Below are 25,270 nucleotides of genomic sequence, written 5' to 3'. Positions count from 1 at the left end.
TGAATTGATATAAGATAATTTAATGCAAGATTTCCTCCCGTAGACGTAAAGTTCACATCAATGTAATTCACGTAATCGCCACAGGAGGACGTGAATAAGAATATATTTCTACAACAACAAAACAAAAAAAAAAATTGCCACATGTTTTATTGCTACACGGGATCATAAACCGTTTATTAAAATATACTAAATAATCGCAAAATTATTTGATGCAAGGTTTTCCTTTGGCTCGAGTTATAATCGCAGAAATAAATTGCATTAGTGTTATTCCTACAAATCGCCACAGGAGGGCGTTCAGGCTCGCTTTTTTAAATGTCTATTACTGATATAAGAATATATTTCTACTTAACAAAATAAGTAATATTCCAGGTGTCTTGCAGTAGCACATGGGCATCAAAAATGTATTATTTAACATTAAGTCAATGCAAGATAAATTACTGCAAGGTTTTCCTCTTGCCGTTGAAATAAGATGGAGATTGTAATGCACACAATTCGCCACAGGAGGGCGCCCGCCCTTTTCTTTCAAATATATTATTTTAACAAATCGGGAGATGAAACGCAGTAATACACAAGAGAATGATACAATTGATTTTGTCATATTTTCCCCTCAGTCTATCTATATATCTAATAATACTATCTAATAATAAGAATAATATTTATGAATCAAGATTATTGTAGTAGCAGTGTAATTTGCACAATTATCCACAGGAGGGCGCTCGGTTAAGTTCTTTTGACTTGCAAGTTTTAAAAATATATATTTTATAAAGATGTTTTTACAATAATAGCAACGTTTTCATTGCATGGAATAATCAATCGTTTAAAAAAAAATGTGTGAATAAATGCAAAAGAATTTAATGTCAGGTTTCCCTCCAAAAGTGTAATTCACACAGTTCACCACAGGAGGGCGTTTAAACTCGAAATTAAAATGTATTACAGATGTAAAAATCTATTTCTATTAAATAAAGGGTGTAATTTGACAGATGTTTTGCTGATTCACGAGGTAGTGAACAATTTATTAAATAGTAAATACATTTAAATTAGTGTAATGCTATATTTCCCTCTGACTCGAGTTATAAGCTAACTGTAGAAATAATTAACAGCAGTGTAAATCACACATTCACACACGGTTAAGTTCAACTTGCTTGCCTTTTTAAAAATGTATTATTTATTTATTTATTTTAACAAAATATGTGATTAAATACAACAACACACAGAGACTGATAGTCCATGAAAGGACTTTTGTAATTTTCTTTCTCACTTTACAGATCTAACAATATACTTCCTTTGAAAATACATGTTTGCCAGACGTTTTGTGACTGCACATGACATTCATTGAGTTGTTAAATAATAGTGAATCAATGTAAAATAATACATTAATAGAAGAATTTACTCGGGATATAGCCGTAGAAGCAAATTAGAGCAATGTAATTCACACAGTTCACCACAGGAGGGCGTTCAGACTCGGATTTTTAAATATATATTACAGATATAAGAATATATCTCTACTTAACAAAACTGATACTTTGACAGATGTTTATGATCATGAACAACTTATTAGATAATATTAAATCAAAGCAAAATAATTCCGTGCTCTTGTTGAGTCATGTATAGATTTTTTTTTATCCCAATAATATTTTTGATTCTGCATCGAATGATTAATCTGAATTAATGCAAAAATAATGCACGGTTTGAATGTGGCTGGAAGGCGTCCTGACACACAGTCTATGGTTCAGACCGTAGATAGACTAAAAAAGACTCGTGTTTTGTGATAATGTTGCAGCAGTGTAATTCCCTAGATTCACCACAGGAGGGCGTGCATTCCGCTAACGCGATTTTTATTTTATTTTTTATTTATTTATTATTATTATTATTTTGCATACTAGTCCTCCACAATCCACTGCAAAGTCACATGCAGCTCTGACTCCACTGAACATGAATAAATAATTGAGCTTTAATCCTTGTCAAACATCATAGTCTCTTCTCTCTTCTCGAGACTCGTTTTTTTTTTTTTTTAGTTTCAGTGGATTAAAATCCACACAAAAATGAACACTGAAGACGAGAAGCTCCACTGGCACTCAGTGGTTTGAGCGTCACTCCTTTAAGTGTAGGAACCTGGTTCGAATCTCACTTATGTGGTGGAAAATATTTCATTTATATTTATTGGTTTGAATGATCAAATGAGACAAAACTCCCCCTAAACAGGACAAGCTGAAGTGAGGAGAAGCTCAGTCGTCGGAGCATCGCTGCTTAATGTGGAGAACCATGGTTCAAATCTCTCTTCAGAGACGGCAAGTGCTTCTCTTTCATCCTCTCTGAATGATCAATTGAGACAAAATTGTCCCCACATAAACACATTTTGAGTGTGTCTGATCCAGTGGCTCAGCGGTGTGAGCATCACTCCTCGACGTGGAGAATCTCGGATCGAATCTCACGCCGTTCTTCGTAAGAGGAAAACTTTAGTTTCATTCATTCTGAACTATTAAGACAAAACTCCTGTCAGTAATGTGGAGAATCCCGGTTCAAATCCCACTTTGCTGTGAAAGTCTTTAGTTTCACCAGTTTTGTCCAAATTGGTGTAATTGTTGAATTGCAAGTGGTTCGGTGGTAAAAGCGTTGCTGATCTGTGTTGAAAATCCTGGTTCAAATCTCACTTTTGCAGTGGAAAATGCTTTAGTTTTACAGATTTAATAATTGATGAAGTGAGACAAACAGAAACGCTGTAATAGTGAAGCTCCAGTGGCTCAGCGGTGTGAGCGTCGCTCCTTGATGTGGAGAATCCCGGTTGGAATCTCATGCTGTTCCTCATGAGAGAAAATGTTTAGTTTCATTGATGCTAAAAAGATTATGGCAATGGCAATTTATTTATATAGCACAATTAAATACAATTTACATTGTCCAATGTGCTTTACAGTATTAACAAAACTCCTCCCAAAAACAAAAGTTTATGAGGAGAAGCTCCAGTGGCTCAGTGGTCTGAGTGCTGCGGGTCCATGTGGGAAACCGGGGTTCGAGCCTCGCTCTTATGATGCTTTAGTTTCACCGGGTTTGTCCGAGAGAAAAAAAAGACATGCCCCCCCAAAAAATGGAGTGGAAGCTCCAGTGGCTCAGCGGTCTGACTCTGAGCGTCGCTCTGTAATGTGGAGAATCCCGGTTTGAATCCCACTCATTGTGGCAAAAATGCTTTAGATTCACTGTTTTTGTCCAAATAAAAAAGACAAAACTCCAAAAAGTGTGTAGAAGCTTCAGTGGTATAAGTTTGAATCTCACTTTCATGGTGTAAAATGCTGTAGTTCTTTAAAAAATAAAAAAGACAAAACCTCAACAACAACAAAAAGCAGATGCCGGTGGATCAGTGGTGTGATCGTCGCTTCTTCGTGTGGAGGACACTGGTTTGATTCTCTTCAGAGACGGCAAGTGCTTCTCTTTCATCGTCTCTGAATGATCAATTGAGACAAAATTGCCCCCAAATAAACACATTTTGAGTGTGTCTGATCCAGTGGCTCAGCGGTGTGAGCGTCGCTCCTTGATGTGGAGAATCTCGGATCGAATCTCATGCCGTTCTTCGTAAGAGGAAAACTTTAGTTTCATTCATTCTGAACTATTAAGACAAAACTCCTGCCAGAAAGAAAAGTTTATGAGGAGAAGCTCCGGTGGCTCAGTGGTCTGAGTGGTGATCAGTAATGTGGAGAATCTTGGTTCCAATCCCGCTTTGTTGTGAAAATGTTTAGTTTCACCAGTTTTGTCCAAATAAAACACAAATCTTCAAAAAAAGGGTGTAATTGTTGAATTGCAAGTGGTTCAGTGGTACAAGCGTTGCTGATCTGTGTTGAAAATCCTGGTTCAAATCTCACTTTTGCAGTGGAAAATACTTTAGTTTTATTAGTTTGATTGTTTAATTGAGACAAACAGAAACACTAGCGTGAGGAAGCTCCAGTGGCTCAGTGGTGTGAGCGTCGCTCCTTGGCGTGGAGAATCCCGGTTCAAATCCCTCTTTGTGGTAAAAATGCTTTAGTTTCACTGATTTTGTCCAAATAAAAAACACATGCCCCCAAAAAAAAGAAGTGGAAGAGTGGAAGCTCCAGTGGCTCAGTGGTGTGAGTGTCGCTCTCTAATATGGAGAATCCCGGTTCAAATCTCACTTTTGCAGTGTAAAATGCTTTAGTTTTATTGGTTTGATTGTTTAATTGAGACAAACAGAAACACTAGCGTGAGGAAGCTCCAGTGGCTCAGTGGTGTGAGCGTCGCTCCTTGACGTGGAGAATCCCGGTTCGAATCTCATGCCGTTCCTCATGAGAGGAAATCTTTAGTTTCATTGGTGCTAAAAGACTAAGACAAAACTCCTGCCAAAAACAAGAGCTTGTGAGGAGAAGCTACAGTGGCTCAGTGGTCTGAGTGTTGCGGGTCCATGTGGGAAATCCGGGTTCGAGCCTTGCTCTTATGATGCTTTAGTTTCGCCGGGTTTGTCCGAGAGAAAAAAAAGACATGCCCCCAAAAAAAAGAAGTGTAAGAGCTGAAGCTCCAGTGGCTCAGTGGTCTGAGCATTGCTCTCTGAAGTGGACATTCCCGGTTCAAATTCCTCTCTTTGTTGTGAAAATCTTTAGTTTCACCGGTTTGGTCCAAATAAAAAAGACATGCCCCCAAAAAAAAGCAGAGTGAGTGTGGAAGGTCCAGTGGCTCAGTGGTTTGAGCATGTTCTCCCTGAATGGGAGGATCCCGGTTCAAAACCGGCCTGGACACTGAAGCATGGTTGCGTTGAGGAACGGTCTCCTGATCCTGATCTGCGACAGGTGCCATCAGATCAGACAGGAGGACAAGAGACGGTCGGACACGAAGGGGGGAGGTAATATCCTAACTCCTCCCCCTGGGGATTTCTGGGAAGATAACCAGCAGCAGTGTTACTTTTCATCAAGCTGTGTACTTAGTCTCAGGACTGGATACTTTTTAATAAGTCAACAATTTTCCAGCTGGTTTTCCTGGATAACCAGCTGCTCCACCAGGATCTTGACTACAGCTCCTCCTTGTTCCTCCATCAGCTCTTCCTCCAATTGCTCATTTCTTGGAGATCTGACTGGGGTTTGAACCAGTAACCTCTGTAACCATGAGGCAGCGCTCATACCAGTGAGCCACAGATCTCTTGGCTTTCATTTGCTGGAACTTATACTTCACTATAGGATCATCCCAACATAACCAGGTGAGACTCAAAACCACGGCAAAAACATGTTTAACCACTAGCCCATCAAGGCCTGGGACTCATGAGTGAATACAACCCATGTGACCAGTGATTTCCCATTATATAAGTAAAATCGATTAGGTCAGGTTAGTTAAACCAGTCCTTCTGTTGGATGATTGTCTGTGGCTGGAAAAACACCATCATGGGAGTGCTGGGAGTGCTGTTCACTCATAATTAAGAATCACTCTCATTAGCATCATGATTCAGGGAAACATTTAACATGCATTGAAGGATTAGCTTCTCTTGATTTGAAGTTTAAGTTGCATCCGAAATTGCAGGGAAGTGTTTTGAGAAAGTACTTTGCGACCGCTATAAAAGTATGTTCTCTGTAGTATAAAATGTGTCCTATGGATGTAATCCGGACATACTTTATCATGTTGTCATCATGTGATCTATCATATGCATACGCACTTCAGAATCTCACAGGTCATCCGCATACTTTATCCCTGAGCATTGTGTAAAATATAATTAAAAAATATATAAAAACATAAATATATATATAATAAAAACAAATATAAAATAATATAAAAATATAGAGATTTTACTATAATTACCATAATCAAAATAAATAAATAAATAAAATATAATATAATCAAAATAAATAATATAAAATATATATATACAAGTATTTGATACACTGCCGATTTTGCAGGTTTTCCCACTTACAAAGCACGTAGAAGTCTGTAATTTTTCTCATATGTACTCTTCAACTGTGAGAGACTTAGCCTGGCAAGCCAGACCTACATCAAGATGTTAGGTCTGGCAACTCACCATAGACACGGCTCAATCCGAGGGGCGGGATAAACGGCTGTCTTTCAAATTCCCTCTGCTCGCAATAGGACATCGCTTCAACCAACCAGAGCGTTTTCCCACCAGCGGAGCTAACGTTAGTTGATAGATTCAACTTTTGAATCTGGCCGGCAAAACTACGAACACATCTTCCTTTTTTAAGAATGACTTGAGTGCCGTTCTTTGCTCTTTTCTCAAAGAAAAACTTAACTCCAAGTCCTCCAGAGTCGCGGCCAAAGCCGATTCGAACGACTGTTCTCCAGCAGCAGCCGCCATTCTTTGTTTTCAAGTACCAGAGAACCATCGCAACTCTGCCGTCATTATGTTAAGCCCGCCCCGCCTACTCTATACACGATGTGATTGGCCTGACCCAATTTAGGTTTTTACAGCTCCGAAAGTCAACGGAGAGTTGCTAGACTACCCTGGCTGCAAAATAAATTTTGCTGCCGCTAGGGTGCGTCTAGATTTCTAGGCTATGAGAGACGGAATCTAAAACAAAGATCCAGAAAATCACATTGTATGATTTTTAAGTAATTAATTAACATTTTATTGCATGATATAAGTATTTGATACATCAGAAAAGCAGAACTTAATATCTGGTACAGAAACCTTTGTTTGCAATTACAGAGATCATACGTTTCCTGTAGTTCTTGACCAGGTTTGCACACACTGCAGCAGGGATTTTGGCCCACTCCTCCATACAGACCTTCTCCAGATCCTTCAGGTTTCGGGGCTGTCGCTGGGCAATACGGACTTTCAGCTCCCTCCTAAGATCTTCTATTGGGTTCAGGTCTGGAGACTGGCTAGGCCACTCCAGGACCTTGAGATGCTTCTTACGGAGCCACTCCTTAGTTGCCCTGGCTGTGTGTTTCGGGTCGTTGTCATGCTGGAACACCCAGCCACGACCCATCTTCAATGCTGTTACTGAGGGAAGGAGGTTGTTGGCCAAGATCTCGTGATACATGGCCCCATCCATCCTCCCCTCAATACGGTGCAGTCGTCCTGTCCTCTTTGCAGAAAAGCATCCCCAAAGAGTGATGTTTCCACCTCCATGCTTCACGGTTGGGATGGTGTTCTTGGGGTTGTACTCATCCTTCTTCTTCCTCCAAACACGGTGAGTGGAGTTTAGACCAAAAAGCTCTATTTTTGTCTCATCAGAACACATGACCTTCTCCCATTCCTCCTCTGGATCATCCAGATGGTCATTGGCAGACTTCAGACGGGCCTGGACATGCGCTGGCTTGAGCAGGGGTACCTTGCGTGCGCTGCAGGATTTTAATCCATGACGGCGTAGTGTGTTACTAATGGTTTTCTTTGAGACTGTGGTCCCAGCTCTCTTCAGGTCATTGACCAGGTCCTACCGTGTAGTTCTGGGCTGATCCCTTCACCTTCCTCATGATCATTGATGCCCCACGAGGTGAGATCTTGCATGGTGCCCCAGACCGAGGGAGATTGACCGTCATCTTGAACTTCTTCCATTTTCTAATAATTGCGCCAACAGTTGTTGCCTTCTCACCAAGCTGCTTGCCTATTGTCCTGTAGTCCATCCCAGCCTTCTGCAGGTCTACAATTTTATCCCTGATGTCCTTACACAGCTCTCTAGTCTTGGCCATTGTGGAGAGGTTGGAGTCTGTTTGATTGAGTGTGTGGACAGGTGTCTTTTATACAGGTAACGAGTTCAAACAGGTGCAGTTAATACAGGTAATGAGTGGAGAACAGGAGGGCTTCTTAAAGAAAAACTAACAGGTCTGTGAGAGCCGGAATTCTTACTGGTTGGTAGGTGATAAAATACTTATGTCATGCAATAAAATGCAAATTAATTATTTAAAAATCATACAATGTGATTTTCTGGATTTTTGTGAGATTCCGTCTCTCACAGTTGAAGAGTACATATGATAAATATTACAGACCTCTACATGCTTTATAAGTAGGAAAACCTGCAAAATCAGCGGTGTGTCAAATACTTGTTCTCCCCACGGTATGTGTTTTCGGAGAGCTTTTCTGAGAGCTTTAATAACTTTCCACTTTTGCGCAAGTTAACAAGCCCCTTACTTAAGTTTAATGAGTGTTTGATGAAATGATCCTCTGATCTGGAGTCAGTAAATCCACACAGGACGGGATTCAGAGAGCTGGTTTATTTCATTGCTTCTGGGAGGGTAAACAGACACAGTGATTGAACTGCATAAACAGAAGTACAGGACTTAAACCTGGATATGACAACAAAATCATCTCAGCTCACCAACAAACTACCCGTGTTCTTTCCACGTAAGATTACGACTGAATCACTCACACACACACACTCAGACACGCACACATTCAGCTGGGAATAATAAAGCTAATGCACATTTACTCCAGATTGTTTTGTTTCTATGCTTCTAAAAGAAAAGGAGTTTAGGTCTAAAGGATGACTAATGATAGAGAGAGAAAGAGAGAGAGAGAGAGAGAGAGAGAGAGAGAGAGAGAGAGAGAGAGAGAGAGAACAGGTCCAGTCGTACCACTTGAATCATAAGCCTTAATTATTTTTTTTGCTACTTTAAACTTAGAAGCAAAATGCAATTATAACGACACCATTACAGACCGTAACCTTCCCCCCCCTCCACACACACACACACACACACACACATACACACATATACCCATAAGACACAATCCAATAAAGGGCATTTGCACTATATCAAATCCAAATTAAACAAAATATGTCATCTCTAGAAAAATCTTCATTCTTGTATGCAAACGTGTTAAGAACGGCTCCAGTCAGTGACACCGCGGTGGAGGAATTGCACTTGTGCATTCAGCAGAACAGAGACCCTTCAGACCCGTCAGACCCGTCAGTCAGACCCTTCAGACCCGTCAGACCTGTCAGACCTGTCAGAGCCGTCAGACCCTTCAGACCCGTTAGACCCTTCAGACCCGTCAGACCCGTCAGACCCGTCAGACCCGTCAGACCCTTCAGACCCGTCAGACCCTTCAGACCCTTCAGACCCGTCAGACCCTTCAGACCCGTCAGACCCTTCAGACCCTTCAGACCCGTCAGACCCTTCAGACCCGTCAGACCCTTCAGACCCTTCAGACCCTTCAGACCCTTAGCTCTACTCGGATTTGTTTTTGCGGATGCGCTTGTATTTGTCAACGTAAGCTTTCACCAGGTTGGCCACTTTGTCTGCATTCACCTCGCCACTCTTGCTGTGGCACACCTGAGAGAAAGGGCAAGACATTAGCTGTGTATTTATGAAGCCACGTGTGCAAAATTCATAATCTGAGTAAATATTATGCTGAAGGCACATGAACATAAATTCAAGGAATAGATACACTAAAATCAAACTGAATATGCAGAGGTGCAACTGTGATTCGAGAAATGTGGCAGAGAGAATCAGTGAATGTGACAAAAAAAAAAGAAATTATATATATATATATATATATATATATATATATATATATATATATATATATATATATATATATATATATATATATATAGGTATATAGGTATATAGGTTTTATGTAACCTATATAACCTCAAATGATCTACTAAAAATCTAAACTTACTTTTTCCACAGCTTTGCGTACAATCTCTTTATATTCCTCCTTGTTGATTTCATTCTTCTGATAATATGGCTTAATCGCTGCTTTCACCTCATTGACGGCACGCTCTTGAATCTGCAATTTCTGCTTGAAAGGGGAAAATGTACTTTACGAAGTGCAGCGCAGGATATGGACATTAATTCAGTTCAAGCTTATTTGTATAGCGCTTTTCACAATACACATTTCAAAGCAGAAAGTGCATGAGTCTATATTACAATTTAGAGTGATCTGTTATCAGAGGTAACAGTAAGTTATGTATTTCAGAAATGTAGATATACAAAATCACAGTTAGCTAAAAATTTATTAATTAAAACAATGTAGTAATTTAATGCAGAAACAATGAGCTCATTGAAGTAATGAATACTTGTTTGTTAACAAATGATAATGACATTTAGAAAAATGTAGCATTGGTGCATGTTGATTGAATAGCATGGAGCCGTTTGCTTGAACATGAACTCTTGCCTTCTCTTTCTTTGAGCTGTCGGCGTGGGCCTTGCTGTGAGTTGGTTGGGTGGTGGAGGACGGCTGAGACGCACTGACCGTCCCGATAGGATGAAGTGGCCCTGCAACTACTTTACTTGGCATGGGCTTGAAAGAACCTTTGCCTTGTATAGAAAAACTGGGCATCACCTGCTGTAAAATATAGAAATGTTACAACCAAATCTTACAACAATAACAACAAATGGTTTTCCTTTTTTTATAACACTAAAATATGTATATATAATCAAAAATGTTGTTATATCACACTGGAATAATCTATTCATTAACCCATCTAATCATTAAAATTATTACTGAACCTGTATATACTATTATATCTATACAGCTAGCTGTTTTTCTCTCTCTTCTTTTTTTTCTCCCCTATGTGTACTTGTTTGTATATAGCCACTTTCCGACCAGAGGAACCTTTTCACAGTTCCTAGAACTATTGGCTAAAGTACCCGTATGTTCCTGCGGTGCAAACACGCCGACTAGGAACGACTTTAGTTCTAGGAACTCCCATTTGGAGGAACTAATTTAGCTCCTACTTCAGAGCAGGGTCTAAACCAGCACTATAGGAACTACCCGTGACGTTAGTGTACGCTGATGACCGAACGCACGCAAAACACCAGCACCTGCCATTTTTAAAACAGCTATATGTAAACACACAGATTATAGCCTATATATTTACTCCAGAAACTAGATATAAACATGGAAAACAGTGATAGATGGGCCTCTAAACCTTTATGCTGAAGAGAAAATCCAACGCAACTTTGAGGGGACCAAGTCAAACATAATTATGTATTTCTGCTCAGCTAGCAACACTGGACATCAACCACACGGCATAGGCTAACCTTTTTTTTCAATATACTGTGTACTTTCTATAACAATTTTAGCTAATAACATGTTAGACAGATCGCTAACTAATGAACACAGAGAATGCGAGCATTGTTTGCTCTGGCGTTCTCAGCGCCGTCAAAATAAAAGTCGCCGTGCTTGCGTCACTCCCTAATACCCCTCCTACCAGTTCCTATGGTCACTTGGCCAGTGCAAAACTGATTTTGGGGGAGAGTAGGTCATAGAACTGTTTAGAAGTGGACAGTTCCTATAACTAAGTTCCTGTAACTACTTGGTCGGAAAGCGGCTTATGTCATTGGTCTAGTTCTTTGTATATGCAGCTTTGTCTTATTTAAAAAAAAACAATTTTTTTATATCAACTAACCCAGCACAATCAGAGTAATGTCATTTTTTTATGGTTTTAGTTGTACTTAAAGGTTCAGTGTGTGATTTGTAGCGGCATCTAGTGGTGAGGTTGTGAATTGCACCCAACAGAAGTTACGGTGGCCGACAGGAAGCGATGTCGTCGTCTGAGACAGCAGAGTATAGCCAGTTAACCAATGAGGTTTCTTTACAAAGATAAATGAAGAAATTATGTTTACTTAATTATTCAGTAAAACGATATGTTATTGCGAATATTATTGTTACTTGTTCATCGTGTTTTATTCGCTGACTTTAGCTAGATTCTTTGCACTAAGAACAAAACAGTGACGAAACGCGTTTGTCCGTTTAGGGCTTCTGTAGAAACTTGTCGATGTAAGGAGACCCGCGGTGTGTGTAGAGAGAAATGGCTCATTCTAAGCTAATAAAAACATAACGGTTCATTATGTGAGGTCTTTATACACCACTGAAAACATAGATATGTATATTATATTGCATTTCTGTCAACAGATCCTCCTAAATTAGTGTGGTCAAAAGTACAGACTTCGGTACCAGGAAAGTCAATACCAGATACAATAAAGTCGGTACTTTCGGTATCAAGCCAACCACAGACATATCCGATGAGCTCGTGAACACAATGGCCAATCAGAGGTGTTTATGATTCCGCTCAACAGCGCTCAAAGTGTCACATTTTTTAAATTTCAGTACTGACCTGGAAGTCGGTACTTTTGACAACATTATCCTAAATATTACATAATATGCACCTTTAATGATAATAACCCTGGTGCTCACCTGAGATGGGTGGCTTTCAGGCGCTATTACGGTGAAGCCGGCCTGCACCGGTGGAGGAGGTGGAGGTGGCGGAGGCAGTCCCTGCACGGCTATGGATGGGACCTGTCACGCAAGGCAGGTTTATTTATATAGCACATTTCATACACAGAAAGTGAGAAAGGAATTAAAACAAATCACAAAATAAAAGCAAGGAAAATTTAAATAAAACAGTTATAACAGGAATTAATAGAGATGTAAAGATTAAAGAAAGTAAATTAAAAGAGTAAAAAGATGATACATAGATAATCTTCTCATCTGGCAAAACCGGTGTATCATATTTTTCACAGCTGCTCACTAGTGATGTGACGGTGAGGATATTTTCCCACCGGTTAATCGCCGTGTGACAACACCGGGAGCTTTTAAATCGCTAATTTAAAGGCGAAAGTAAAATGCGCGGGTCAGCACGTGCATTCATAATGGTGCTGCTCTGTCTCTCCGCGCATGTGGACACGTGCGGCCGTGCACATTTTAGTTTCGCTTTCAAATTAGCGCCAATTTGGGGATGGATTGCTTGAATGGTGAGTTCATTAGCCTACTATTCTTAATGAAAAACACAACAACAAAACAGTACAAATTCGCTTATATAGATTTTTTTTTTTTTTTTTTACATTTTAAATTTACATTTCGCTTTGACACCAAATATTCCAACATCATCTTGTTAGTCAGCTCCTCACTCTCGTGATAAATGAAATCTGACTCCTGTTGCTGATCTGTGTTGCGACTCTCGTTCAGCTCACGATTTGTTAAGCAGACACCGTTCAGTTTTTAATTGTAGTGTCTGTTCTCTGAGCTGAACTAAATTATTTTATATACATAAATAAATAAAAATATCAAATCGACGGTGGGGGCATTGCCGCGGTGGGCAAGTGATGTAACCAGTGTTGCTTCTGAACACCGGTAACACCGTCAACACCGACTATCGTAGCAAGCCTACTGCCTTCTTGCTTAGTTGGGGACATTTAATTTAATATTCAACAATATTATTGATCTATATATATAAAAATGAACTAAATTAATAACATTTTCAACAAAAATGAAACATCACTGAACTTAAGCTGGACTGTGACACTATTTTCTGGAAACAAACTTTGTTGCATTATTTTCCTGTTATCTCTGTAAAGCTGCTTTGAAACAATCTGTATTGTAAAAAGCGCTATATACATTAAGGTGACTTGATTGCTCGCATACACTTGTTCCCATACAACTTTCTCATTCTCACCTGTAGGAGCGGGCCGGTGGGGTGCAGCTGTACTGGCACTGGAGGGGGTAGACTGAACTGAGGAGGCTGTAGACCCACACCTGGAGGTCTCGGCAGAAGAGGACCCATGGGGTAACGCAGGACCCCCATCACACCGAGCTGGTGGGGCATCAGGGTGGGGGGTAGAGCTGGAACAGCCTCGGTTGGCAGGGGTGCATTTGGCTCATTCTGTGGGGGATCTGAAATATAGAAAACGGACATGAATGTAAATGTGACCCAAACATAATAAAGGGGAAATTCACCACTGGCATAATGGGCTTTTAATTAAAGGAATAGTTCACTTCAAAAATGAAAATTCTGTCATCATTTATTCCCCCCTCAAGAGTTTCTTTTTTCTGCTGAACACAAAAGAAGATATTTTGAAGAATGTCGATAACCAGACAGTTGATGGACCCCATTGACATTCATATTAGGGAAAAAACATTTGGAAGTCAATGGGGTCCATCAACTGTCTGGTTATCGACATTCCTCAAAATATCTTCTTTTGTGTTCAGCAGAAAAAAGACATTCATACAGGTTTGAAACAACTTGAGGGGGAATAAATGCTGACAGAATTTTCATTTTGAAGTGAACTAATCCTTTAAACTTGACTGTCTATGTAAAAGAAATGCAAATATCTTTGAAATTCGCACAACATGACTAGAGAAAAAGAGCTTGAGAACACTAATAATACACTTTAATCAACATATTTATGCTTTAAGGATAAGACTTGAAATATACGCTTTATTTGAATAGACGCGTTAACAGACGTTCATTCCGATTCAACCTTTTTTTCTTACGGAGAGCGTGAGAGGTGTTTTCCATCACACTGTGAATCTGCTGGCCAACCAATAAGATTAACAGTTTTGGTTTCATGTCCCGAGCCGCAGCAGTTACATAACACTATGCCTTGGTGGCGCTCATGAACAAAGCATTCTTTATTAATAAATGATTAAATCGATAAAGTTTAATGATTCAATTGATTAGACATGCTTTTTGATTGCTTAGGTTTAAATGTAACCATTAAAAGGGAATCCATAAATTAATTAATTTGAGCAAACTTTAAAAAACGAAAAAAAAAAAAAAACTTTTGTGTTGGTGAGAACAGGCCATTATTTGTATAAAGACAGACCTGCTTGTTTTGGGACACCTGGTGCAGCTTGATCCTCCTCTTGTCTGTTCCAAGTATTGTTTCCGCCGCCTCGGTCCCTGCGCGAGTAGTAGTTCTGCACATCTGCGGGAAGAGTTCGCCGCACGGCCCAGCTCGACGCCGACGACCACCCCGACCGATCCATCGCCGTCTCGCCGCCATCAGAATCTTTTCTCTTTCCTCCGGCTCTGTTTTCGTTGAAGCGGCTATAAGAATCCGTGTTATTTGCGGTCCCTGAGAAAGAAGTGCGTTGCCTCCAATTATCTGCTGGCTCGCTCTGCTGGCTGGCCGACCAGTTTGAACCTCCTCTCCCGCGTCCAGCGCTCCAGCCCCCCCGACACCAGGAATCGGAAGGTGGATCTCCCAAATGTTCATCCTTTCGTGGCTCACGCCCTCGAGCATCAGCATCCGGGTAGAGCTTCTCCCTGTCTTTTACCCAGTCCGGGTTCTCGCTTCTGCTCCGATCAGGCGACACCTCATTGAAGTTGCCGTTGTCGGATGAAACATGCTCTCGTGTTGACGAATTCCCAGGTTTTTCCGCATTGTTCCTCCAGTTTGAATTGCGGAAACCTCGTCCACCACCTGTGCTCCGCCATCCATCCGTTCCCCAGGACTCCCGTTTGCGAGGAGAGTGTCCGCCGTGATCCGAGCGTTCCTGGGACGGGCTCCGGCGTCCGGCTCGGTTTCTGTTCCTGGAACGGCTGCGTCGCCTGTGACTTCGCTCCCGACTACGACTACGGCTACGGCTTCGATTCCGGCGGCCTTCCCGCTCTTCCTCTTGCTGCTCGCGGCTCCGAGATGTGGATCGGGTCTTGTGGCTACGATCCCGTGATCGAGACCTTGACCGGCGTGACCCTTCACTCTTAGACTCCTTGGTAGGTGACCAAGTGGTCGTAGGCGAGTGAAAGCGAGACCTGCGGGATCGTCCATCCCGGTCCCTCTTGTCCGAGCCTTTCGCTTCCTTACAGCTGTCAATCTTGGGCTTTTGATCGGCTGTCTGAACCACGTGCGGAGTGGGATTTATCTCAGGATCAGCAGCATGAGCAGCATGAGCTTCACTCTCAGATGCAGGAGAATCACACTCCATGGGAATGAGGTCAGTGTTGTCCTGAGGACTCCTTGCATTAGTGTCCTTAGTTTCTGGAATAGCTTTCTCTCCGAGTACTGATGGACCAGCGCACTGATCCTCTTGGAAGGTACTGGATTCCTGCTTGTCGGCATTGTCTTCCGTGGTGTCAGGCTCCGGTTTTTGATCCGCAATCTCTTGGAGAGTTGGAAAGCTAAGTGATTCCTGCTTGTCGGCATTGTCTTCTGTGGTATCCGGCTCTGGTTTTTGATCCGCAAACTCTTGGAAAGGTGGAAAGCTAATTGATTCCTGCTTGTCAGAGTTGTCTTCGGTGGTATCCGGCTCCGAATTCAGATCCTCAATATCTTGGAGAGGTGGAAAGCTACTTGATTCCTGTTTGTCAGAGTTGTCTTCTGTGGTATCAGGCTCCGAATTCAGATCCTCAATATCTTGGAGAGGTGGAGAGCAACTCGATTCCTGTTTGTCGGAATGGTCTTCCTCGGTGTCAAACTCCGGTTTCACATCCTCAATCTGGTCAGAAGTTACTGTAGGTGGCTCAGCTGTTGATTCCACTTGCAGAGGTGATTCAACGTCCTGGGAATCGGACTGAGACTCTTCCAGTTCAGCAGAGGAACGAGATTGGGAATCGTCATCCACTATTGGTGGAACATTCTCCAATTCAACTTGGTCTGAATCATCTGTCTCCACTTCTTTCTCGCTATCATCTCGTGAAAGTATCTGATTGTCTTCATCTTCAACCATACTCTCAGTTGCCATTTCTTCTACTTTCGCCGTTTCATCATCCTGGTTATTGGCCTCAGTAGGACTCGTCTCGTTCTCCACCTCCATCTTCTCCTCCGTATCCACTGGGTCTTGGTCGCTATCAATCTGATCAGGACTTGCTTTCTGGTCCGTTTTTGGTTCCTCAGATTCTGCTTCCTCATTGACTCCATCTTCCTCATGATTCTCAACCTCCTCATCTTCATGTCTCTCCACAATCTTCTTTTTTCCACGTCCTTTCCTCTTCGCTCCAGACCTCGGATTGCTCCCCTGCTGTCCTCTGCTCGTAGAAGCAGGAGTATCGTTTATGGTTTGTGGTGTAGAAGAGGTTGTGTCCGATTCTGTCGGTTGCGACTGCGCAGATGAGGAATCCTCTGCCTCAGCGCGATTGTGACGAGAGGAACGTCTGGTCGCAGTAGTTTCTGGCTTCACAGAGGTCTTTGACCCAGAACCCCTGGTTCCCTTTCTCTCCTCACCTTTGGGACAGGTGACGGCACAAACTATGCCATGAGGAACTAAGAAACAGGAGATAAAATAAGTGTTAATTGTAACGAAAATAAAAACTAATAAATAACTGAGGGAGGAAAAATGAGAAACTGAAAATAAACCCGGCCACAAATTCATTTGAGTTTACATTTTGATATAATAATATATAATAAAACTTTTACTATTATAATTATGGAAGCTTTACAACCATTTAGCACATTAACTTTGGCAGCCCTAACACACTAAAACTGAAACAACAACAAAATAAGCTGAAACTTGATAACAATTAAATGGCAAATTAACGCAAATTAAATAAACTAAGCTGCAAGTCAAATTGGAAAAAAAAGAAGTAAATTTCAAAATAATAACCAGATTATTACGCATGTCTTTTAACGCAACTAACAAACAACTCTGTTTGAAGTGAACTCACCTGTGTGTTCAGAAAGCAGCAGATTCAGAGAGGCGGAGACCGCTGACAGAAGCAGATGTGAGTGGAGTAACACCCTATAAGTCAATAAACAAATGTTCATAACCCAAAATAAGAGACATCCACACAAATGAAATAGCAGCTAAATGGTTCAAATTCTAAATTTCTGATTTTCATTTACACTCATAGAATGAGTCCTATAATTGGTACTTGTATGTAAGTTCAAAACAAAAGCTGAATCAGAATAAAGTTGAACTAGCCTAGTAAACAGGAAGAGATCATCTTAAAATCATGCATGCAATGAGATTCGAACTGGCGGTTTCAGCAGTTCTTGCCATTTTTGAGTGCACTATCCATCAAGATTGAACAGACTGTTTGAAACATGCTTCTTACCTGGGCACACCTGTAGAGAGGACAGGTACAGAGGCAGAAAGCCATCTGCGTTTCCTCTCTAATCTCCTCCACTGAACGCCGTCTGGCCCCTCCTCACAAACCTCAACAGATCCTGCCCTACAGCGCAAGACACACATGACAAACAAAACACTTTAACCTTTTACAAAGTCTTGATGGTTTCATGCTCTACTATAACAAGTTTTCCTATTTGAATATTCACTATTTTCCCCATATTCTACATACATACACACACACACACACACACACACACACACATACGTACAGGTCAAAAGTTTGGAAACATTACTATTTTTAATGTTTTTGAAAGAAGTTTCTTCTGCTCATCAAGCCTGCATTTATTTGATCAAAAATACAGAAAAAAAAAAAGTAATATTGTGATATATTATTACAATTTAATTGGTTTTCAATTTATTATACTTTAAATTATCATTTATTTCTGTGATGCAAAGCTGAATTTTCAGGATCATTACTCCAGTCTATCACATGATCCTTTAGAAATCACTCTAATATGATGATTCATTATCAAAGTTGGAAACAGTTCTGCTGCGTAATATTTTTTCATAACCTGTGATACTTTTTTAGGATACTTTGATGAATAAAAAGTAAAAAAAAAAATATTTATTTTTTTATTTGTTTTTTTTTATCAAATAAGCGCAGCCTTGATAAGCATTAGAGACTTCTTTCAAAAATATAAAAAAATCATAATGTTTCCAAACTTTTGACCTGTACAGTATATTTATATATATATATATATATATATATATATATATATATATATATATATATATATATATATATATATATATATATACACACACACACACACTTTGCAGAGCTTTTTCATGCTCAAACAGCAACATTACACACTAAAAATAGATGAAGATGGAAAAAGCATAACAGAGCCATTTAAAGGGTAACTCTCGCCAAATTGCAACCTAGGCTATTTTTCTTAACCTACCCGAGTCAAACATTCGTGTAAAAGCATAATTACAATGGAAACGCCACTTTTACGTTTGACCGTATTTTCGTTTTCGGTCAAATTGCCTTTTGAATGGGAGTGAATGGGGCACTACAGTGATAGCATCAAAAATCCCTATTTTTAAAGCACTAAGAAGGCTCGACACAACATGAAACTGTGCTGGAAGTATCACCAGGGGCTCTACACATGAACTCCAGCATTGAGAACATTGTTTGTGCACACAGAGTTCACTAAAAAGAAAGGTTTTGTACGACTCACTTTATCAGTTAGTGTTTCCATCCGGCGGCAGCGTAACAGGGAGGAGAGTAAAGATGGAAAGCTCCTAAAGCTTAGTTACATATAAATTCACGGATAATTTATTGTTTTGTCGTTAGTGAAAATCAATATTGACCTTGTATTTGAAAAAGGATGCTCATATATAAGAAGTAATACTAAAATTCAGAGTCAGTTCATTCGGAGATCGACTATTTTTGACTGTCAAAATGGCCACAGCTACAGTGAGTTGTTCAAAATCTTTCTTTTTAGTAAACTCTGTGTACACAAACAATGTTCTCAATGCTGGAGTTCACGTGTAGAGCCCCTGGTGATACTTCCAGCAAAGTTTCATGTTGTGTCGAGCCTTCTTAGTGTTTTAAAAAATAGCGATTTTGATGCTATCATAGAAGCACTCCCATTCAAAAGGCAATTTGACCGAAAACGAAAATACGGTCAAACTTAAAAGTGGCGTTTCCATTCTAATTATGCTTTTACACTAAAGTTTGCCTCGGGTAGATTAAGAAAAAGACCCTAGGTTGCAATTTGGCGAGAGTTACCCTTTAAGAGACACTGTTCAGTCAACAAAGAAACAGAAGACACATGATGTTCACTTACATGATCTGTGTCAGCGTGCCGAGCGTCGCTCCCTGTTGGCTTGGCAGTGATGAGTGAAAATGCTGAGTGAGCAGAAGAGAGTGGCATGAGTCTCCACTCACCTGCGCACATAAACACATTTCCCCTGTCATTCATATGCACAAAAAAAAAAGAGGCCAAAAAGAGGAATACAACAGTGCAATACTAACCTTTCTGTTTTTATCCACAGATGCATCCGAGTCACCTGCCGGGGAATAGAAGACATTTATTTTGGAAAGCTCTTAATTCGCTAAACGTTTATCAGTTCTGTTATATAGAGCTCAACACCACAACCAACTATTAAACAAATCTGTGTACACCTCAAACCAGAGCTGCACGATTCTGGATAAATTGAGAATCATGTTTAAAATAGAGATCACGATTCTCCCACGATTCTGAATAAACAGTTAAACAAAATAACATGTAATTTACTAGAAGTTCTGACAAAATGTTAATTGCTGCAGAATATTTAATTCATTTGAATAAAAAAATTTAAAACTCTGTTTGAGTGAATGATTCAATGACTCTCCACTTGTTTCATCACTGGATGAATCAGCGTTTTTGAACGAATCTCTTGAGTGAATGATTCAATGACTCTCCACTTGTTTCATTACTGGATGAATCAGCGTTTTTGAACGAATCTCTTGAGTGAACGATTCAATGACTCTCCACTTGTTTCATTACTGGATGAATCAGCGTTTTTGAACGAATCTCTTGAGTGAACGATTCAATGACAATCCACTTGTTTCATTACTGGATGAATCAGCGTTTTTGAACGAATCTCTTGAGTGAACGATTCAATGACTCTCCACTTGTTTCATTACTGGATGAATCAGCGTTTTTGAAAACATCTCTTGAGTGAATGATTCAATGACTCTCCACTTGTTTCATTACTGGATGAATCAGCGTTTTTGAACGAATCTCTTGAGTGAATGATTCAATGACTCCACTTGTTTCATTACTGGATGAATCAGCGTTTTTGAACGAATCTCTTGAGTGAATGATTCAATGACTCCACTTGTTTCATTACTGGATGAATCAGCGTTTTTGAACGAATCTCTTGAGTGAATGATTCAATGACTCTCCACTTGTTTCATTACTGGATGAATCAGCGTTTTTGAACGAATCTCTTGAGTGAATGATTCAATGACTCCACTTGTTTCATCACTGGATGAATCAGCGTTTTTGAACGAATCTCTTGAGTGAATGATTCAACGACTCCACTTGTTTCATCACTGGATGAATCAGCGTTTTTGAACAAATCTCTTGAATAAATGGTTCAATGACAAATAAGTTTTAACAGTCGCTTGTCGCCACCTACTGGAGTAACAATGCAATGATACAATCTTTATTTAAAGCATCAAGTTACATTCAAAGGTTGATATATTCTATTTTTTTTTGTGATAAATCATGCAACTCTCCCTCAAACATAATCTAATGCGAGTCGTTTCTACAGGCAATATTCTGGTTTATGCAACTTCTCCCGACAGCATCTTTGGCAAGATCAACACGTCTCATAGTTTGGGAAAAATTAAGTGAAAACATTTACAATGGAAATATATGGGTAAATATATTGTGCAGTACAATAAAAATAAATATTTTGCAACACACATTACATTTAAGATTTCATGTTGAAATTTACATTAATGTTAATTTATGCTCATGTTAATTCACAATAATGCTGTAACGTATTCTATAACCAGTCCAATGTAGTTTCTGTTAAATCAACAGAAATGTGTTGTATTAATTATGCTGGAAAGCACTTTGATCAATGGCATTTGTTTTAAATGTGCTATAGAAATAAAATTTGTAATCTATTGTATTGTAGCAGAACTTAAAGGGGTGGTTCGGGATTTTTGACATCGGACCTCATTTTTAAGTCAGCCTGGTTGTTATTCATCAGTGGAGACTTTTTTTTTTTTTAAATTATCCAGTCCTTATATTTGGATAGTTAGCCGATGCTAGGCTAGCGCGAGTCAATGGTATATGTTAGCCAGCCATTAAAAACCGTTTTACCCACTCCACAGTGCACCAAACGCAAATCAATTATAACACTAGACTATCGATGTATATGTCCGTTGAGAGAATAATGTTAGAAATCAAACTTACCTTTCATCACATTGCATTAGTTATAATTTGTTCCCTGTAATCATAAGCCTTGTCTACAGCAGCAGCGGAGTGATATTGATTACCTAGGCAACCGAGTGAGCCGGTACACACATGACGCAAGTGTATTTACCTGCCGCTGGCACACTAACCGGAGCAAAGTAAAATTCCGCAGCTGCTGAGAAACTAGTTCCTTTGGGATCATTGAGATGAAAGGTAAGTTTGATTTCTAACATTATTCTCTCAACGGACATTTGCATCGATAGTCTAGTGTTATAATTGATTTGCGTTTGGTGCACTGTGGAGTGGGTAAAACGGTTTTTAATGGCTGGCTAACATATACCATTGACTCGCGCTATCCTAGCATCGGCTAACTATCCAAATATAAGGACTGGATAATTAAAAAAAAATGTCTCCACTGATGAATAACAACCAGGCTGACTTAAAAATGAGGTCCGATGTCAAAAATCCCGAACCACCCCTTTAAGTTGTTCAACCTTTCATACTGAAATATCAACATAAGCAACTGATGGACAAGATAAGAATCAATACTTAAGCACATACCTTTTCTGTGGCATTTCTGTTTGGCATTAGCTCGTTTATCTTGCGTTCTCTCCAGAGTTCCTGTCTCTGCCCTGTTAACGACACAATTATTTATTAAATGTGACCCTGGACCACAAAACCAGTCACAAGTCAGACAGGTACATTTGTGGCAATAGCCAACAATACATTGTACGGGTCAAAATTATAGATTTTTCCTTTTATGGCAAATATCATTAGGATATTAAGTAAAGATCATGTTCCATGAAGATATTTTGTAAATTTCCAAACCGTAAATATATAAAACAATTATTTTTGTGAGTGAATGCGGCACAATCGCCAACATAAAAGGACAACTTTAAAGGTGATTTTCTCAAAGTTTTGATTTTTTTTCTAATAGTTGTATCTCAGCCTAACAAACCATACAAAGCTTATTTATTCAGCTTTCAGATGATGTATTAATCTCAATTTAAAAAAACTGACCCTTGTGACTGGTTTTGTGGTCCATGGTCACAAATGATCAGATGAACAGCAAATGAACGCAAACGCAGCACTTACACACAGACACGACGCATCCGTGGGCCATCCGGACTGCAGCACGTGTTCAGCGCCGGCAGTCTGAGCGCCTTCACAGGAATCTGAAACACAGAGGAGAAGCTCGGCTGAGTTTGATCAGGAATCAGAGGCTCTTACCGGGACATACGGGACATCAGGAGGACGTCTGACCTTGATGCACTGCTGCGAGGAGCCCTGCAGGAAGATCGCGCTGAAGGGTCTGCGGTCCACCGGGCAGGACTGAACCATCTGTGGCCCGACACACACAACATCACACATTACTGCATGCAGTGTATATTCCTTGGGTAGTATGCAGATTATATATAAATACACACATACACTACTGGTCAAAAGTTTGGATTTCTGTGAGCAAGTCACTTATAAGGCTTATAAGCCAAGGCTGCATTTGCTGGATCACACGTAATTTAAAACAGAAAGTTAAATAAAAAATGTATTAAAAAATACAATAGATTAAAATAAATAAAATACAAAAAAAATTATTTGAAGTGAATAAAATAAATACAAAAATAAACAAAGCATCTAACAGTACAGTACTATAACGAGGAGAAGAAAATGATGTAACTATTTCTTGAAATAATTTTTCACAGTATAAATAAAATTGTTGTGATTCATTTTGAGGATTCTTAGATGAACAAAGTTCAAAAGAGCAGCATTTATTTGAAACAAAGCTTTTGTAAGATTATAGGTTTTTACTGTCACTTTTGATTAATTGAATATCTCGTTGATAAATAGAAGTATTTCTGTCTTTATACTTACAAAAAATATTTTATTAATGTTATCACAGTAATCAGAAATGTTTCTTGAGCATCAAATCATCATATTAGAATGATTTCTGAAGGAACGTGACGCTGGAGTAATGACGCTGCTGAAAATTCAGCTTTGATCACAGGAATAAATTACATTTTACAATATAGAATATACAATATATTGTATATTGTGTAGGTACAATATTCCCATAGAAAAAAGCTATTTTAAATTGAAATATTTATCTGTTTTACTGCATTTATAATCAAATAAACACAGCCTTGCTGAGCAAACATTATAAAAATGCAAACTTTTGACCAGTGGTGTATGTGTGTTTATAGATAGATAGACATATAGATAGACAGATAGATAGATAAATAGACAGATAGATAGACAGACAGACAGATAGAGTGTGAGTGTGGAAGTGTTTTGAGTGTGTCAGCTGACCTGAGCCCAGCGGAGGATGCAGGCTGAACAGTAGACGTGTCTGCAACAGTCGGGTACGGCTCGATCCGTACGTCTGGGACGGTTCAGACAGATCGGGCACCGCTGATCCTCCTCATCCTCCAAACTACCCTCTGAAAATCACACAATAAGTTTTATTAAAAAAAGATTCAACAAAATGCAACCACATAATTATGTATTAAAACATGCATAATGAATAACAGTCAAATTCAACTACTCAGTCCTTTGAGCCTTGTTCACTTTAGTGTGTGTGTGAAGTCGATGATCATGAAGACACACTCACCCTTTCCTGGCCCCTCTTGCATCTTTGGCTCCGGGTCACAGCAGCTCTGAGCCCTGAATTACTGTACCACCACATTAAAGAAGAAACATATTAAAGTACAATTCAGATACATTAACATCAATATAACGACCGCGTAACTCGGTCACTGTGTCTTTATTTGCTCTGTTTATTTACTCTCTCTCGCTCTGTCTCAGCACAGCTGAAGTTTGAATAGTTCATTAGCCGTCTTTAGAGATAACAGAGGCCTTTAGAGCGTTTTATACTCATTTAAATCCATCTCACATTAATAATTTGTAAGAATAACACAGCTAGACACACACAGAGATGTTTACATATCCTGTTTATAAGTTCAGACTCTTGTTTATCAGTGTGACGCGGCTAGCTGTGTTAGCATCTGCTGTCATTAGCGCGCACTCACCTCCGCGCACGTCGCTCCACGGACTTCAGATCATATAATAGCACGCAGGACGCTCCTTAGTGCAAAAACGTACACTTTTCGGGCACTTTCATGAGCACTTGCGCTCGTAATTGCGATAGATTTAAAGGCGCCCAGCCACATGTGGGTCAGAGGCTGCAGTTCCGCCTCTTCACCGCTGTGGGGCGCTGCTACGGGGCATGATGGGAGACTCACTGCGTCATCACGCAGGGTTTAAGGTCCGCAGAAGTATAATTCAGTAGAACGGCGGATGTTGAACTTCTCCTAAAAAAAACAATTAAAAGTCTTTTAAAAACGTATTCAGTACAAAAAATATAATTAAAACACGTCACAAAACAATGAAGAAAAATGACGGAAGCCTATTTCCGCCAAATAAGAAAAAAATATGCTTTTGTAAATCGTAATTATGACATAAAAGTCGAAATCTTAACATTCTAAATCATATTTATGAGATGAAAAGTCGGAATTATGACATACCAAAGTCATTTATTAGGTGACTCGATATTATGACTTTAAAAGTCACAATTGTAACATACTAACTAGAAATTAGGATTTAAAAGTACTTA

The 25,270-nt window shown here is 39.7% G+C and overlaps 1 protein-coding gene across 5 annotated transcripts; it reads right to left on the bottom strand.

The window, feature by feature from the left end:
• Nucleotides 1-8,136: 8,136 nt before the first annotated feature.
• Nucleotides 8,137-24,895, bottom strand: scaf11 (SR-related CTD-associated factor 11). Of its 5 annotated transcripts, none has more exons than XM_084407237.1 (16): nt 24,687-24,895; nt 24,269-24,329; nt 23,968-24,098; nt 22,927-23,004; nt 22,759-22,838; nt 22,225-22,295; nt 19,725-19,759; nt 19,537-19,637; nt 17,667-17,783; nt 17,277-17,350; nt 14,497-16,875; nt 13,347-13,564; nt 12,089-12,190; nt 10,064-10,234; nt 9,566-9,685; nt 8,137-9,213 (listed from the first exon to the last, which is right to left on the bottom strand). In XM_084407237.1, the coding sequence occupies exons 2-16, from the start codon at nt 24,288-24,290 to the stop codon at nt 9,109-9,111; spliced, it is 3,804 nt and encodes a 1,267-aa protein (XP_084263363.1). In that variant the 5' UTR covers nt 24,291-24,329; nt 24,687-24,895; the 3' UTR covers nt 8,137-9,108. The 5 variants fall into 5 exon arrangements, with proteins under 5 accessions (XP_084263363.1, XP_084263362.1, XP_084263364.1 ...); XM_084407236.1 differs by having other exon boundaries at nt 9,566-9,688; nt 24,687-24,878; XM_084407238.1 differs by having other exon boundaries at nt 9,566-9,688; nt 10,064-10,231; nt 24,687-24,878.
• Between the last annotated feature and the right edge of the window lie 375 nt (nt 24,896-25,270).

Source organism: Rutilus rutilus, assembly GCF_951802725.1.
Source record: "Rutilus rutilus genome assembly, chromosome: 4".
Classification (NCBI taxonomy): Eukaryota; Metazoa; Chordata; class Actinopteri; order Cypriniformes; family Leuciscidae; genus Rutilus; species Rutilus rutilus.
Note: the sequence above shows the minus strand (reverse complement) of the source record. Positions and strands in the feature narration are given on the sequence as shown.

Bases quoted from the DNA above. Each gene is read 5' to 3' on its own strand.
- scaf11 (XM_084407236.1), bottom strand. From the start codon at position 24,290: ATGCAAGAGGGGCCAGGAAAGG. The intron at 17,351-17,666 runs GTAAGAAGCATG...ATTGACTTATAG, and splicing joins CTCTCTACAGGTGTGCCCAG to GGTGTTACTCCACTCACATC. The intron at 13,565-14,496 runs GTCTGTCTTTAT...TCTATATTTCAG, and splicing joins AGGTGTCCCAAAACAAGCAG to ATCCCCCACAGAATGAGCCA.